Consider the following 17,167-nt stretch of genomic DNA (forward strand, 5'->3'; position numbering starts at 1 on the left):
TTATTTTGGAAGCAGCCCAAACACTTGAGGCTCTATTCTGTCTTTTGCGACTGAGGCACACATATTTTCCTGCCTAAGCATGCTGTGCATGGCAGGATTGTTGTGTGTCAGTTGCTCGCTGTTGTAGCTAATGCCTAGTGCTGGTTGAAACATTGGTCTCAGATAAACTCTCTGGCATGTGAAAGCTTCTTTACGGTTTGAAAAGCAACCCCCGTCTCTCTCAGTGTGGATGTTTTTGTGTGTTATGAGGCATTCACAGAACGAGGAGGAGAGTTTTTGTCCGTTTTCAGTTGTTTATTTTGCAGTATAACCTGAATGGTAGATTTCCTCCTCCGCCCCTTCCATTGGGCGAAGTGTTGTGTAGATACAGAACAGAGAGTCCCTATCCCAAAGAGCTTTCAGATAAAGCAACTTTTATGTATGGCACTGATGCTTTTAGTTACTTGTGGGTAGGTCATTTCAGCTGTTGGGTTTGTGACACGTAAAGTGCTGCTAAGTTGCATTTTCTGCTTTTTAATTGTTTATCATCTGTAATGGAACAGTGTCTGTAAATACCACTGTTGGTATGAAAAGAATCACACATACAGAGAGGGAAATTGTGAATGTGACTGTCACATGATGTTAAAACAAATACATGTTCCTGTCAGAGAGATCACTGAACTGGGATTCCTCTCTAGGCAGGACGCATGCATCCTGCTTACTGCCTCGAAGACAAAGTACTGTCTTCTCAGGCTTCATTGAAAGGAGAAGGCTACAGGCAGTGCGACTGAACGACTCCGGCATGCCCTGCCTTTTGTTTTCAGCATCACGTTTCTCCTGGGTCTTGCCTGCTGCTTTTGCTCCTACCTGGGGAATGTCCCCTGTTCAAAACTGCATATTTCTGTTCTCAGTACTAAGCAAGAGCTAGTTCAGATTGACCTGTCTTTTGTCCAGCTGCTCCTCAACGCAAAGGAACTCCTGACGTAGATTTGTGAGGAGTATGTGCAAAGTCCACATACTTGTCTTTCTGTTAGTCTCTACTGGGTTGTGTGGACACCTCAGTAACTGCTTAGAGGTGGCCATTATGCTTCATGCAAAGGTCTGAGAGAAATGCTTGGTAGTTTTACCATTTTTCCAGAGTTTGCTTTAAAGTTCTCTTTGAGTCTCACAGAGGACATTTAATTAGCATCTTCACCAAACTTCATTTTTAGTCTAGTGAACCAGGGTGCAGGTCTCGGCAAGTCCACTTAAAATGCAGGACCAGGAGGAGAAGCTGGATTAAATGACCTTCTGGTGATTCCCTGTCTTCTTTACTATATAACGGACAGCAAAAGCTTAATGTCACAATTTTAGAGAACCTCCACTCCCAGCTCATTTTGAAGATGTCGGTGTTGTACCCTGGATGATTCTACCTTTCTGTTCTTCCACCTTGGTATCGGCGCATAACCTTAAGGTATGTTTCAAAAGAAACCCTTAGGATCTGTGCTGACATGAGGCAAATTTTAGGCTTCAGAGGGTTAGCATCTACTGCAAAACTTAGCGTAAGTAGTGAGGTCTTAGTGGTGAGCTCCAAATGAGCATCTGGGTTTGAACACAATCTTATATACAGCACTACTGCCCTGGGATATATTACAGGGGGGAAAATACAAGTGCTCACAAATGAAGAATAAGCTTTTGTTTTCATTGGCCAGAATAATGATAGGACTTCAGTTCATGGTGAAAATGAAGACATGCATGCTTGATATTGAAGGAAAGCTCGGTTTTAACTAATATATTAGAGAAATTGTTCCAGAACACTACTTTCTTCCAAAAATAATAACCCTGTCATGTCGGCAAAGTTGGTGTCAGCATGGGTTACCTGCTGCGTACAGAAAGTGCTGGTCATGTAAGTTAGATCTGCCTCAGGGCTAGTCTGACTTGCGCACCCGACCTTTCAAAAATGTTTTTTGTTCATTAATCAATGTTCTTTGCTCCAGCTTGCCAGCTTCCCTCCTTTCCCCTCCTTCACTGTCCTCCTTTTTAGTTTGTCAACCTACCTCCCCCAATAACCTCTGACTACATATTAGACAGTGGCTCCTAATAGCTCCAGTTGAATTTTATTTGGCTTTCAGTAAGGCCAGACAGTCACACGAGTAATTTTTTTTCCTTAAATTATGCTGGACAAAACACGTGTGAATGCTTTGGATTGGGATAAAATGCAATTGCTGTTTCAAATGACTCTTTACAATTTTAGGAATAGCAACTAACAGCATGATCTGAAGGGGACTTGTTTTAGACCCAGCATTTCAAGGACATTTTCATATATTGAGTTTATGGAAGGGGACTTTAGACTTAGATGGGTTAATGCTGTCTGGTTTAGGTGAAGCAAGAGCTATTCTGAAGCTTCACCTACATTATAACACAAACTGAATGTGAACTCAAGCTGAGATTCGAAAAATGCAGTAGGTTAACTCTGGCGGTAAAGAAGCTTTGTTCTTAAACTTTCGATATAATCTTGCACTGCCTGATTTTTCTCAGGTCTGGAATGAAAGTTGAGTAAGGCGAGGATAGGAAAGGAGATGAGACGTTTACTGTGCATCTAGTAAGGCAGTTACTGCAATTAGACTGTCCTTGGCAGTGCCTGCACAGGTGTGACTCCATCATCTTTACACTAGACCAAGGATTTTACTAGTATAATTTCCTTATTGCTGTCTCGTGGTGTCTAAGATCCTACTATAGATAAGACCCAAGTAGTCCGTAAACATTTTTTGCTCACAGTGTATTTAAAGTAGTGTCTGATTACTCCATAGGATCCATGTCCCAGTGTTAGCAAGTCCAGAATGCATTTTTCAGCTTAATGATGACTTGAAGAGCACAAATGAGTTGCGGTGTGTGAAAGTTTCATTTTGCTCAGAAAAAGAGGTTGGGTTTTTTTGGTCAGCTTTTCTTAAGTTAGTCCAGTAAACATTAAAATAGTTGTATGAAACAATTACAACAATAAGAACACATTCTCACTTTTCGGAGTCAAAATATTCATTGGCTTCAATGGAATACAAATCAGAGTGTGGCTAAAATGCTTCTCTTCTTTAAAAAAAATGTTTTCAGCTATAATTTCAATTATCAGGACCAAAATATTTTGTTGTATATCGCAAGTTTCACCTCGTAAGAGAAGGGACCTTTAAGGAAGATGTTCCTATTTCGAGTATTTGCAATAAATTATAAATATTTCTGGAAGGCTTTTGCAGAAAAAATATTGCCTGTTAGGAAGTGAGTTTTTGTTCAGAAGGGGAAGTTCAGATAGGAAATTTTCAGCTATTGTGAAGAGCACTATATACGCCAATGAGGCTGCCTGCAAGTGACATTTAAAAAATATTCATTAAGCTGTCCAGTCACCTGGGATGTCAGTCCAGCACTGCTGAGGAGAAGCAGGGACAATCGAGTCAGTGTTGGGCTCCCCAGGCTGCTTTCTAACTCTGGTCCCGCTGCACCCATTTGGCATTGGTCTTTATTCTGTGCCAGCCTTCCAAAATCGGCACTTCAGCCAAAAAAATGTGAGCTCCAGAAGTACGTGAGCACTAGTGCTACGCATTTTCCCCAACGTACCTGGAACTTGGGATAGCACTAAATCAGTTCACATGCATATAAAGCCACAGTTGCTGACAGAACAGTTCACAGATCTGTAGATTTTTAAAGAGTATATCAACTGGTTAATATTTATGTATCAGTGTGGCGAGGTACTAGCAATATTATAATAGTAGCTGGGTACCATTTTGTTTTACTTGAGGGAAATTCAATATGAATAAAACAGCAACTTTTCAAACATGACATTTAATCCACGCATGTAAATCATACCAGGAGATCTATTATTCATTATTAAAAGGGCACCATATTTTTATTACACTGAAAATGAAACACAAATGCTGTGAAAAATTTAGTGCCTTTTCCTGAAGTTTCAGGACACTTATCATGCAGTCACCTAGCAGGGGCTGACACTCATTTTAAAATATAGCTACAAAATTAATAAATTTGAACTCTTTTGCTTGGAAAAAGAGGATGTTCTATTTCACTGAATGAGGTGGATTTATTTTTTATTTAAGGCTTCCTAAATACTTAAGATGGCAAAGTACTTTGGTAATGTTCACATTCGGAGTTAGATATATAACGAATAAAGTTCATATCTTTGTTGTTATTAGTCATTTCCAGCATTTTCTTCCCTGAAGTGCATTTTGAAAACTACATATATCAGAAAATTATTAACATGACCTAAGGTATTAATTCTTAAAATATGATGAAACAAACAGTTTCAAGGACCTTATTTTCTGTATGTCAGCAGCTGTCTAAGGACTGTGATGCTTTTAGTAATTACAAAACAAGGAATCATTAGGAAAAGTAGAGCACAAACTTTTTTTTCTCCCCCCGCTTATTTTATTCTTGAGCAAAAAGCTGGCACAGATGAAGAACATTTACCTCTAGGACACTTTATAGGACATAAAATAGGAGTTTGATACACTATGAAAAAAGATAGGAAGTAATAATGCTTGGCAGTGCCAGAGGACTTTCAAAATGAGAGCCACTTAAATTTTCCCTGGATGCAATTATTTGTAGTTGGGATGATAAGGTGCTACGTGAACCTTTTGGTAAATGCAAGAACTAATCTTAGACAGACGCTTGTATTTATTTGAAGACTGTAGGTTTGATGTTGTTTTCACACAGCAGGAACACATACTTGTTACTGCTTCTATTTTGTTTATCTGAGTTTGTTTGGGGTTCTGGTCTTCGATTGCTATTTGCTAAATGTCTTTTTGCAACAGCTCCTCAAAACGCATGTTTTCAGAGCAATTCTGTTCCGGATGTGTCAAACCCCTGTGCTGTCCCGAGGACAGACCTCTGCGGCATGCTGCGAGCAGCCCTCGGACTGCGTGCTGCTTACACCAGGGAGCCAAGGGCCACACGCTGCTCTGGCTGGCTGCTAGACCTTCAAGAGTGCTCTTCTCCCCACACGGCCATGAGTCTTTCTCCTTGCTGTGGGACCAGCCAAAAATGCCACGGGGACCTCCTTTGGCCCAGTGCTGTGCTGTGCACAGATCCTGTTGTGGCCACGAGCTACAGCCAGGTAGTTTCTCTGGAGACCTTTGCTGTGTAGATGGACTTTCCCAACATGGAAAGCTCCATTTCCAGCACTGTGCGAAGATTTGAAAGGATTCATTAAGTCTGGTGTGCTGATATTACAAAGCAATTGCATATTAAAGTCTATTGCATTCTACTATATTTAGCATTATGCAATTGATTTATATATGCAAAAGGTCTACTTGTCCCAGGTTTTGTTTTTGGTAACTAATTGGAGTTACATTTCATATGTTGTCTAGTCAATGTGCTCTGGTGGAGTTCTTGAAAATGCTCGCTGGACTGTACTGTGCGTGCTCTTTCAGCTTAGACCAACGTATACTGCCCAAAGACCTCAGAAATGTGGCCTACATTATAATGCATCATATCTAACTAGGGTAAGGTATGTGATCTGCGCTGGAAAATCTAGCAGACATATGTTAAAAATCAGGAGTGTCTAGGGACAGGCTTTTATTTTGGACTACTCCATGGCCTATTCCCTACCTAATGGGAAATTATATCTGTAAGAGAGCTTGACATGAGCCATCGGATACAATAGTTGTACAAAAGTCGTATATTATCTGGGGCAGATTAGCAGGAAGGCAGAATGCAGCAACCCCTGCCTGTATCCTTAGCTCCAAGTGAATGTCAAACAACAGAGGACACCAAGACCAAAATAAATGCCCGCCCCATCAGAAAAATGCTGTGAGTGAAAAAATGGAGCAATTCCATGATTCACCAGAGCTGACAGCCTGGAACTGTGAAAAAAGGGGCTTAAAGCCGTGGTTTGGTCCATATCTGCAAGTCATGGGAGCCAGCAAAACAGCCTCAGAAGACACTTTTTTCCTTAAAATATCTGGGTTTGAAGCATTTCATGTTTTAATTGGTTATCTGTGAACTCAGGATGAGCAGGTTAGTTGCAAAGCTGTACTACAGAAATGGGAAGAGTACTTTAAGTCACAAAATGAAACAAAGTGGTCCTGCTTAAACATGCAATTTTTAAGCAGATCACACAAGGAAAAGGGGATTTGTTATCAGGAGTCAGTCTTCCTGTTTCATTGCTGGAGGGGGGTGTTAGCTGAGCCCCTGGAAAGAGAGCAGAGCCCGACGAGGTCGGGACCATCTGGGAAATACTGCAGGAGCGTGAACTCCACATTGGCACAGCTTCCCTGGTGAAGGGAGCGTTGCTGCATCCCAGGCTGGACCGAAACTGAAGGAGGAAGGGGATGCTGTGCTACGCGAGGCATGGTGGGGAATCCAGAAATGCATCAGGAAAGAGACCTGAGATGGAGCAGCTGGTGGAGCAACAAGGAGAGGAAAGCTGCCTGCTCCTGCACCGGAGCCCGGGGCAGACAGAGTGGTGCTGCTGTGTGACTCAGCCCTGTGTGCCAAACGAGCCACGTCTTCGTGAGACTTCTTGGCTCCAAGTGGTTTCTGAGCAACGTACGTGTCCTCTTGACACAAAAGAAATGAACTCTGCTGTTTCGTGTCGGTGGCCTATGTTATCCCAGGAGACTCATGCTCTGACCATGCTGGAATCAATCTCAGGAATAAATGAGACGGGAGTGGCAGGAGAAGCAACTGGGGTTCCTGCCTTCCTCTTACAAAGACAATTTCTCCCCTCGCAAGATGAGGTCAGAATCCGCCCAGGCCAGCGGTATATCACCAAAACGCTCGGGGAGGCTAGCGCTGGCTGTACCATACATTACTACTCCCTGCTGGTCAGAGAACAGAAAAGAATTAGCAGCAGATGTGCCAGGACAATTAGCAACAGATGCAGAGGCTAAAGCTCACAGAATGCAAACATTATTCCCCTGTATTTGGGAAGATAAAAGGCCGGATTCTGGTCCTCTGGTGTAAGGTAGTCGTGCCACATGCGATTCTGCCGGCGTTAACTATGCCCTGAGTTATCTCCCCCAGATGAAAGGGGGGTGGCGGGGAATTGTCGCACTCTGGTAGCATGGGAGAGGGTAGGAGGTGTTTCCATTGGGCACTCGGTCCGGCTCTGGGAAGGCACCGGGGTGCTTTGGCACAGTGTGCCAGGAGAAATCCTACTCGCTGCCACTGCTGTGGGACTGAGAGTGGTGAATAAATTGCCTGCTTACAGATACTGCTGCCCTGTGCTCCGTGCGGCTCTTCCGCGATCCTGAGTTCGCATGCTGCACCGCAACCGCTTCTGGTCCATACTCGCCCACAACTGGGGAGGTTGGGATACTGGGTCACAGGAAAGATGGTGGTACTGCAGAAAGGTTTAAGGAGATCTGCAAGCTGCAGGGAGAGGAGTCAGGGAGTCGTTTGACCTATGTCAGGCTTGAAAGGTCTGTTCTCTTTTTCAGAAAATAGAAAAAAAGAAATATATATATATATATATGGGGAAATGAATGATAGTGCACTGCATGGTACTCCTTTGATTTGTGTGTTATTTTGTATTCAGATACCTGTTCAAAGACAGGCAGCGATGGAGAGCTGGGGAAGTAAGTTTCCAGCTGCTCCAGGACATTCTGAAGATAGATAGGACTTTTGAAAAACCATAATAACATGATATTTTATTTTTACCTCAGTCCATGTTTCTATTCCCTCCCCTCTGGCCTTTTATAAATTTCAAAGTTACACAAACACTTCCTAAGAATGCCCTTCCCTCTGCCTGTAAGCTGGCCTTACACATAAACAGGGAGGGCTTGAAATCTGGTTGTGAAAACTCCACCTTATTTTGGCAATGACAGCCTTGTCTCCAGCACTATTCATTTCACATAGTGAAGTAATTTTTTATTCGTTAATGAAATAGTTTGATGGGAACTCCTTCCTATTTAAAAGGTTTTCTACCCATGTTTTACACCAGTGAGGTTCATTTGCCGCAGTTTTCATAATCGTAAATGATGAGCTGTTAATTTATGTGGTGTTTTGCAAGATTCTTCTATATAATAAATAAACATTGAATTGCCTTTGAATATTCTAATTTACTTTAATCCACTTGAGTTGTACCTGTTTAGTGGTCAAATTTTTGTGTTATGTGAATTAAGTAATGTAATTTTTGTCCTTTTTCTTCTAAATTGAAAGCATTTGAAGGTGCAGAGGAGAGAAGCAAAGGTTTATTTCTTCTCTGACAAGGCTAAAGCCCAAGACTAAGTCAGACAAAAACCTCAAAATCCTCACACTGGATCTGTTTATTGAAATATTCAAATAGAATTCATTCTCTTTCTAGAGTAAACGATTTCTTTGCTGAAATTATGGTGGCATATGGGGAAGTAAGATGTATTACAATAAAACTGATATAAACCAGTTGAATTCAGAAATAGTGGCAAGAGATAATTTTAGTTCACTATGATTTAATTCAATTAAATGCAACACTGTTAACTGCAGACTAAGAAGAATTACTTGTGCCTGTGCAGGCACACACAAGCATTATTTATTCTCTGCTGCATCTCTCTCTGCAGAAGAAATTACACCAGTAAAAAGTGGGTGCTGGATGCTTTCGTAGCACTGTAAAAGGCTGTGTACCTCACAGACCTCAATGGAAATTTTACCTGAGCAAGGAGAAACAGCGAGCTAAGGTGTTAGAGACTAGACCCATTAAAAGCCAGGAAGCTGTATTTACGTAGTATGCTCTCTTGGAACTTCAACAGTATTGGTGCAGGCTTGTGGACTAACTTAACAAATAGTGCCTCAAAAGAGGTTGCTGCCAGGAGGGGAAAATACAACAGCTGATTTTTTTCTTTTTTTTTTTTTTTTTTTTTTTTTTTTTTCAGAAACAAAACAGTCCGTCAAAACAAACTGGTTAGTTTGAGCTGCCTGTGCCTTGCCCATCCCAGGCACTGCCCTGAGTCTCTTATGAGAGAGAGCAATTACTGATCCCCCTCCTCCTCTAAACACCTGAACTATTCCCTGCCCTGTACCTGAGCATGACAGCCCAAACCCACAGGCACGCATGCACTCAGGGACTGTGGATTTCAATTGGAGCTACGTGCCTAAATGCCTTTGTGCATTTATACCTATGGGTTGTGCTGGCTGTGCCCCAAATCCCTGCTCTCAGGCTCGCTGCCTAGGAGGAGGCTAATGAAGGGCAGGTGGCACAACACCGAGCTCTCTCCCAGGGCTGTCTGACCCTGTGGCTGTGGGACAGCGGGCCGTGACGGAGATGTGCATTCACTGTGGCGATGGGAATAGGTTTAGCGTGGGGCTGTTGAGGGGCCCTGCCTCCTTTTTGAAACTCCTCTGCTTCAGCCTGGCTGTCCCTTCCTAAACAGGGGAACCTAAACTATATACGGTTCCCCTGTATAAATCATGCTCCCTGTGGCCATCAGGATGGAAATTAAAGTCCACAAGCGCTTGCGTGAATGCTTGGCACACCAGCATAGAGTAACAGGCAGAGACTTGGCTGGCATTTTTGTATGGATTCAACAGAAAGACATTTCTTACTTGGTAGGTATGTTTTATTTGGCCATGTATGCTGAGATGTGTGACGCTGTCCTACCTGGGTCAGACACCCAGTGTTCATGCATGAGGACTCCCAGAATGAATCTTATAGCCTCAGGCTTTGTAGCACACAGGTGTGTGAAAAAATCCTTATTTTTCTTATTATATGTTTTTTTTGTGTTTGGATCATGGCATGGCTTAAACATCCAGCTCCTGTAACTGTAAGCAAAGGGATGCTTCCAGTCCCAAAGAGTGAGTTTGCAATCTAGGTCCAGGTTGGGAGCTTATCGCAAATGAAGAATAACTGTGAGCAGGAAACAAAGAAATGAATTTTTAATAGTCACAATTACCCTTACACCAACAGCTTGACCACTATCTTTTTGTAGGCAGGCTGGCAGAAGAGAGTGTATTGTTGAGTTATCCTAAAGAAAAGAGTAAGTCTGGGAAACAAGGGAGAAACCAAAAGGGATGTTGTGATACAGCAGTGATTTCAGCTGCATATGCTTTGGGATTGTTCAATAACGCAGGTAATTGTCTTTGATCATAGCCTTGTAACCACCACCTTTAATTTTTAGCAGAGAGGTTACTATCTAGCACCCAGCTAGCCAAATGAAATGTATGGCTTGATTAAGGATCTCTTTTGTCAGTAATTTGTGCCTAATGTTTTTAGCTTTCCCACGGGCTGTTATAGAAAATGGTAAATCTGGTTTAAATGAAACCTGATACTGTTAATGGTTTAATAGCAGCTGCCACAGGGTTATGGCATTTTTCAACAGATGCTTCTGTTTCATTTTAAGCCTACACTAAGTCTTAGAATATATTTACATAATTAATATAAAGTACACCTACATAATAATGACAATATTTATAGTTTTAAAAGATTTCCTTAAAGGACTTCCTCTCTCTTGCCGTTATCTAATCACAATATATAACTTGAAACAGGAAGGCATATTATTAAAATAATAATTTATATTCACCTTTTCAAAAAAATTAGGAATGCAGCACAACTATGAACATGTATCATCTCCTAACATAGCAGTTATTGGTATGGGTAAATCCCTTAGCTGCTTCAGAAAAAGAGAGAGAAAAAGCTTGGCTGTACCTGAGTTGTGCTTATTATCTTGCCTACTGTTCAATCAGGAGTATAAAAAAGTGATGCTTGTATTTAAAAATATCAGTCAAGAAAGAGCTGCGCTGAGGTGTGTATTTATGTGCAGAAATATTTGAAGCAGTAAAGATTTGTGGCTGGTTATCAGCTGCAGAATGTCATCTGATTGAGGAAATCCCTGCTAATTTAAGAAGACTTTGGCATTTTAGGCTTTTAATAGTGGGTGATCAGTTTGGATGGATGTCTTCTATTTGGAGGTCTTATTCTGAGTTTCAAAAAGTACCAAGGGTATACCCTACAAGACACTCAGAGTCAGAGAACCGTTGAATATTGTGGCCTTCTACAAGTACACGCTAATTCACAGGGAGGAGAGAAGGAGAAAAGGCTCCTCTTTCTCTACCTTGGTTGGAAGGCAAGGTAAGGTTGAGCAGGAGTCTCTGCAAGGCAAATGTACCAAGGCATTTGTTACTATGAACTTTGAGGACTGAAATGGGAACAATAAAAGGTGGAAAACATTCAAATAACAGAACAATGCCTCTATTAGAGAAGCATCCAAGATAGTTTATTTAAGAGATTAGGCAGTCCCAGTTCTCTATAATCCAGGAGAATGTATAAGAGCAGTGGTGAAGCAGACGTTTTGCTGTATGAGAGGTGTAGCTGACGTATTTGCCCCCCTTGTCCCCGGGTGACTACCTTTCAGAGCTGTTAGCCAGGGTATGATGGTAGTCACCTGCCATGTTCTAGCTTTTGTATGGTTTTTGTTTTATTTACCCTTTTGAATATACTAGAGCTGTTCAACAGGACCTGGGTCAACCCCACTTTAATTAAAGAAAACAGTTAAAATTGTGGCATAGGAGTAGATTTCTTTGTCTTTGTCTTTGCCCTGCTTCCTTCTCTACCCTCTTCTCCATGGCCTTGCATTGCTTCACACAGCAAACCTTACAGAGGGATTTACATAAATTCATTACTTCAGGGTGTTTCTTCACCCTTGATTTTCAAGTCTTTGCCATGGGAACACAATTGCTCCAGGGCCCTAAGGCATTGGTAACCCTCTTCCACAGCTCCAAGCTACTCAGAAAAATATCTCTAGCTATCTTATGAAAACTATAAACAGTATTTGCCAGTCTTTGGTATGCTGAGAGTTTACTACTTCAAAATCCTTTTTGACCCTACCCTGAGGTTCACATACTTTGCAAGAAGAGTTTCCCTACTTTAATTTGAAGGAGGAAGGCTATTGTGTACCAATATCATTCCCAGAACTGGGTGGAGAAGAGTTTATGACTCAGTGAGGAGCAAGCCTGCAAGTGTTCTCACTGGCTATTTGGACGAACTCTCCTAAGTTGCTGCAAGAAACCCCAGTGGTGAATCTCCGTAAGCCCTCACAGGGACACCTCAGATTCCCAAGTTGGTTTGTTACTCTGTCTTAAAGTTTTCTAGTGGCAGTGTTTTTCCAGCACTGGTAAATAAAGACTTTCAGAAAGCCAAAGGAAAAAAAGAAATCACAAAATTAGCATGAAAAAAAGCACAGCATTTTCTGTAGGAATGGAACATTGTTCAAATACATGATTTGATGGAAAAAGAAGAGTTGTTAATTGTTTTAGCATACAAAATTGGTTCAAAAGTGTGAAGTTTGTAGAGCTTCACATGATAAAAGAAAGCTGGTTCCCTTGTGATGTTTTTATAACTAATGAATCTTCTTTTTTCCTCCTTTGCTAGGTTCTACCACCTAGAAAAGCTGTGAAGCCAGGTACTGTCCTCCTCTTTGAACTCTTCCTTCTTCGTGGGACACATACTTGGATTGATCGAGAAGTGGGATGGGGAGCTTTTCCGCTGTGTGACAACAATTTTAATGCTTTGGAGGGAAAATTTAAATGTCCCTTCCTCAGAGGCCATTACGACTCCAAAGTTGACAGATTCAAAAAAATTGAGAATTTTATTTCTCAAGACTTGGATCATTGGTTATGCAATCTCTACTTTCAGGTTTGTATTTAAAAAAAATCAGGCCTGTTGGTTTAGTCAGTGTTCCTCAGAACAGATTCCACTTTCCTTCTGTCAGCCTTACAATCAATACCATCTTTCTAAAAAGCAGCTTATCAACCCTACCCAGTAGGCATATAAAGAAAATGAAGATCATGTGCATCTCCAACTTTTACATGAAATTAGGGGTTTTTTTACAGCCAAATTTTAGGATTATTTCAAATATCAAAATATTGTTTGGGGTGCTGAGTAATTGGATCCAAAAATTGGATCAAAAGTTGAAATTCTGAGTCTGAGCCTGCCACCAGTACATGTTAATTTCCTCCACAGTTTTAGTGAATCTTAGAGGTGCTTTCACATGGCTACAAAATAAAATAATGTTGTTTATGATATTGTTGCATTTGTACATCTGGGATACCCAGCTAACAAGCAAGGGTCTGTTGTGGTAGGAACCTTACTTTTGAATAGTTTTTGGACGTAATTCAGATGTGACCTTTTTTGTATGTCTTTGGTGAAAATGGGCCTGAATTAAGAACTCCTCTTCAGTGGAAGCCTTGTTTCTGGACTTGCAAATTAAAGGTGTTATTGTAACTGAGATACGTTCCCTTATTCAGAATCTTAACAAGACCTCAAGCTTATACCTCTTTTATAGTCACGTCTGGCTCAGGAAAAAATGCTTCCCAAAAGAGATGAATTCTGGAAGCATCTTAATTTTAACTTGTGAGTTTACTTAATAGAAAGTGTAGTTATTAATTTTCTTGTAGTGATGATTTTCAGGCAATTTTCTTTTTTGGGTCTACCAAGAGTAAAAGAAAGTGAAAATAACTTCAGAATCATGTAGAGATATAAGACTGTATACCAAAAATATACCTAAGATATGCTAGGAAAGAGAATGTCAGAAACAACATTAGTAGAGCTATAGTAAAAAAACCCCAGAAGAGTCAAAATTGGTTGAAAAGGCGGGGGGAAGACTCCAAAGCTGCAAAATTAGTCTTTCAATTCAATGTATAAGCTGGGATGACTTAATGATTCAGGGAATCTATCTTTTCCCAGATGATTCTGAATTTGGATTGAGAGTCACCCCATTTACTGGGATGTCTGCTTTAGTCTGTAAGCATGGGGAAGATGTATATGGGAAACTGATATGAAAGAAAACTGTAGTAAATGGAGAACAGAGAAACAAGAACTTCCTAAAATCCTCATAGCAGCACCTTGGTCTTCTAGGGTTCACAAACAGTGTACAAACAAGTATGTTCTGGCTTTGTGTAATACTGAACTGCTTATGTTCATGGCTTTTCTTTTTTTCTTAATAGATAATTAAACTACCACAGCATTCAGATAAGCAAAATAAGTGTGATATGCACCTTCATCTCCCACCTGAACTTCTCATGTGTTCAAACATTGCTGAAAAGAATGGTGTCTCAGAGGAGGTTGAACAGTCTGGACCACAAGGTGATGGATTCAAACTTTCATCTTTACACGCAGGCTTTCGTTGGAGCAAGCCATAGTTTCATTGCAATGGTTGCTAGTCATTATTATTCTTGTTAAGCTAGATTTTCCTCATTCAGATATTGGTCCAACATGACTTATAGCAGGAATACTGTGATTCTTTTTATTAATATTGCTTAACTTTGTTTTCAGTTGTAAGCAATTTAAACCAGCCTCATTGCTGAGGATGAAATTTTCCATGCTGGTCTCTGCTTGAGGCTGAATAATGCTTGGAAAGTCACAGCAATAACAGTTCAGCTGCTTGTGACACCAAGCTTACAGGAAGAAATTAAAAAGAAAAGATACTTTTTTGTCTAATTATTTCTGGAAGAACTCTAGCACCTTCCTGGGCTAGAACAGGGACTTCGAATTTGGCAGGGAGATAGTTCTGGCATCAGAGGCATGCCTTGTGCTACTCTTATGAAATTCTATTAAGATTCAATCCAGTGGTAACCCATAGGAAAGACAAATTATCATTTGCTTATGTGCAGCAGACCTCCCCAGAGGCTTTCTTAAAGAATTGCTGAGCATTCTCCTTAGCCTCTGTGAGTCTCCTGATGTAGCCTTCTGCTCCTCTTCTGTTAGAAATCCAGGAATGAGAAGAATGGTGGGACACTGCCATTGGTTTTTCTTTTTCAGCATGTGGGATCTGACTTCCATGGACAAAAAGAATTCGTTTTTGGTATACAGACATTCCTATATTCCCTCTTGTTTAATGAACTGAAGGATGCAGCCAGCCCACAGGTTGTAGTGTCTGTGTGAATATTATGTGCAGATCTGAAACAGAGATTTAGTTCTTCAGGACAGAGGTTCCTCAGGCATTTGAGAACAGCAGCAGTGATGCACAGTAGAAGACATGGGAGGAGAAAGAGGAGGATATTGGAAGGAAAGAAAGAGAGCACATAAGCAATAATCATTTAGTGTGGTGAATGGGCAGCTCAGGTTGGAAGTATAACATGAAAAGAGGCCAGCAGAAGTATTTTTCAGATAGTGAGTGATGGTTTAGGAGATAAAATGAGGTTTGCCCTGTGTCACTTTTAGGCTAAGCAGCAACTACACTGTGATCAAAAGGCTTTTATATAACCACCCTGATACCAGAAGCACGGAGCTGTAAACATACATTGTACTGAGTAGTAAGGCCCTTTTTCTTGCCATACGTTTTCTACACATCTGCTAAGATGCTTCTAGAGGCAGCACAAAACCATGAATAGCAGATCCAAAAGGTGGAGTTGCAGTCAATTTTTCTCAGTTATGGACAAGCTCTTAATAAATCAAACTTGTCCTTACCATTGTTTGGTCCTACCATCAGTCTTCACATGTACACAGGCAGACACGTACACGTTAAAGGCTGCAACTAAATAGGTCACACTTCTGGAAACACATAGAAACACTTGTGACACCCAGTTTGAGAAGTCCAGAAAGATGTATTTATAAGAACTGTGAAAGAGCATTAGTGTATGTCCCATTTTGTGTGCAGACCTCTGAAACATGCTGATAAGCTGATCACGGAAGATCTGCAATTTCCATGGCAAACAGATTTGCACTAACAAAATTTCTAGGAGTAATTTTTGATATTGTTTATATTTATTTATTTTTCTTGGAGCCTTCTTTAAAGATATTATTAGCTGCTAATATCCCCTATGGGTTTGTTTTTTAATGTATCTATGCAGTGCTACAGTATGCTGTTTCTGCTGGTGATATGTTGCTAAGAGATTTAATAATGGGTAAACAAACACAACATGTGGTAATCCATTTCAAATTAAAAGTTTATTAAACGCTAGCTTGATGACTTTCTGGCTATTTACAATTAAAGGAGCAAACCTTAGGGAACTGGAGATCACGTGGTGAAAATCACGACTTCAACATTTCCAACAGAAAAATGTGTTTATGATCTGTGGCAAGCTGTCGCACATTGATATGCTCTATAAATACTATATTATATCTGTTAAACCACCAAAAGCAGGGGGGGGAAAAAGCTCTGTTAAAGTGACATTAAGGTTGAGACACAAACCAGAGAAAGCAAGAACAGTCTAAATGAAGACTGGTGCTCTGTAACTCGCTCTACTGCAGTAGTCTAAATAGTGAGTGATCTTACATATCGATACCATATGTGGTGTTGCAACACATAAGCAAAATAGAGCAGGTTAGGAGATGGTGTTTTAACCTTCACTTCAAATTTGTCTTGGTTTTCGAAGTTTAAGACAGAACCTTCATATTATTTCCATTAACTCCAGGCTACATTATTCTCCAACTCTGTGCCGGGCTAGGTATGGCTCTTCCCTGCTGCACAGGATCTGTCTTCCAGAGCACAGTGCAGGGGAATGCAACCTGATACCTCCCATTCTACCTCCTTTGTAGGTCACAGATGCACGTTATCAGATCTAGTGTGTCTCTTAGTCCAGACTATATCTCCTCTCCATTCTTTTGAAGTGGTATTCCACGAGAGGTTCACGGAAGAAGACAGCTTCTGCTTTCACGACCACCATCCTTTGCTTTTTTTTTAGAAAAGCCTCTATTGTTGATCTGTTGCCCCATTAAGGGATCAACAGTCCCTGTCAATAAATAAATGATAATTTCTCCATGGAATTCATTAGCCATTGTTATGCAGAAGGTGGTAAAAACTCTAATAGAAGTAGCATAGGTAGGAAAATTTGATGCAGCTACCAGAAACATTGCCTTAATAGGCTTGGATCTAACTAACCCAGTCGTCTAAATGCATGAAAACTTCAGAAATGTGAATCTCCATATAAAACACTAAATATAGAAATTCTTCAAGAGAGCACTCTTTCTCACTGTGAAATCCACAGCAAGATCCCCTTTAACTTTAGTGTCCTTAGAAGAGGGGATTCACATGTGCAAAATGTCAGCGTAACTCAGTTTGAATGTGACAGCTCTTTCATCCTCCGAAAAGTAGCTGGATAGCACTCATATATTTGTTGTCCAGTTCAAACACTTTTAGGTCAGACTCAGGCTCATTTGGGAAGTGTTACTCTCTACTTGTTGGGAATATTCTTCCAAATGCTTGCTCTTCTGTCTGTGCTGCTCCTCTGACTTGACATGCAAACACCTATTTGTGCCCATCAGAAATGGTGATCAAATAAAATAAGCAAGTAGAAAACC

General features: G+C 40.7%; 1 protein-coding gene across 1 annotated transcript in view; it reads left to right on the forward strand.

The window, feature by feature from the left end:
• LOC142406497 (uncharacterized) overlaps positions 1-17,167 on the forward strand; it is a 114,768-nt gene that overhangs the window by 5,981 nt on the left and 91,620 nt on the right. Inside the window, exons 4-5 of the mRNA XM_075495445.1 lie at positions 12,299-12,562; positions 13,873-14,011. Coding sequence (XP_075351560.1) covers positions 12,299-12,562; positions 13,873-14,011 — 403 coding nt within the window. The remainder of the gene's footprint in view (positions 1-12,298; positions 12,563-13,872; positions 14,012-17,167) is intronic.

Source organism: Mycteria americana, chromosome 2 (genome assembly GCF_035582795.1).
Source record: "Mycteria americana isolate JAX WOST 10 ecotype Jacksonville Zoo and Gardens chromosome 2, USCA_MyAme_1.0, whole genome shotgun sequence".
In the NCBI taxonomy this organism is placed as follows: Eukaryota; Metazoa; Chordata; class Aves; order Ciconiiformes; family Ciconiidae; genus Mycteria; species Mycteria americana.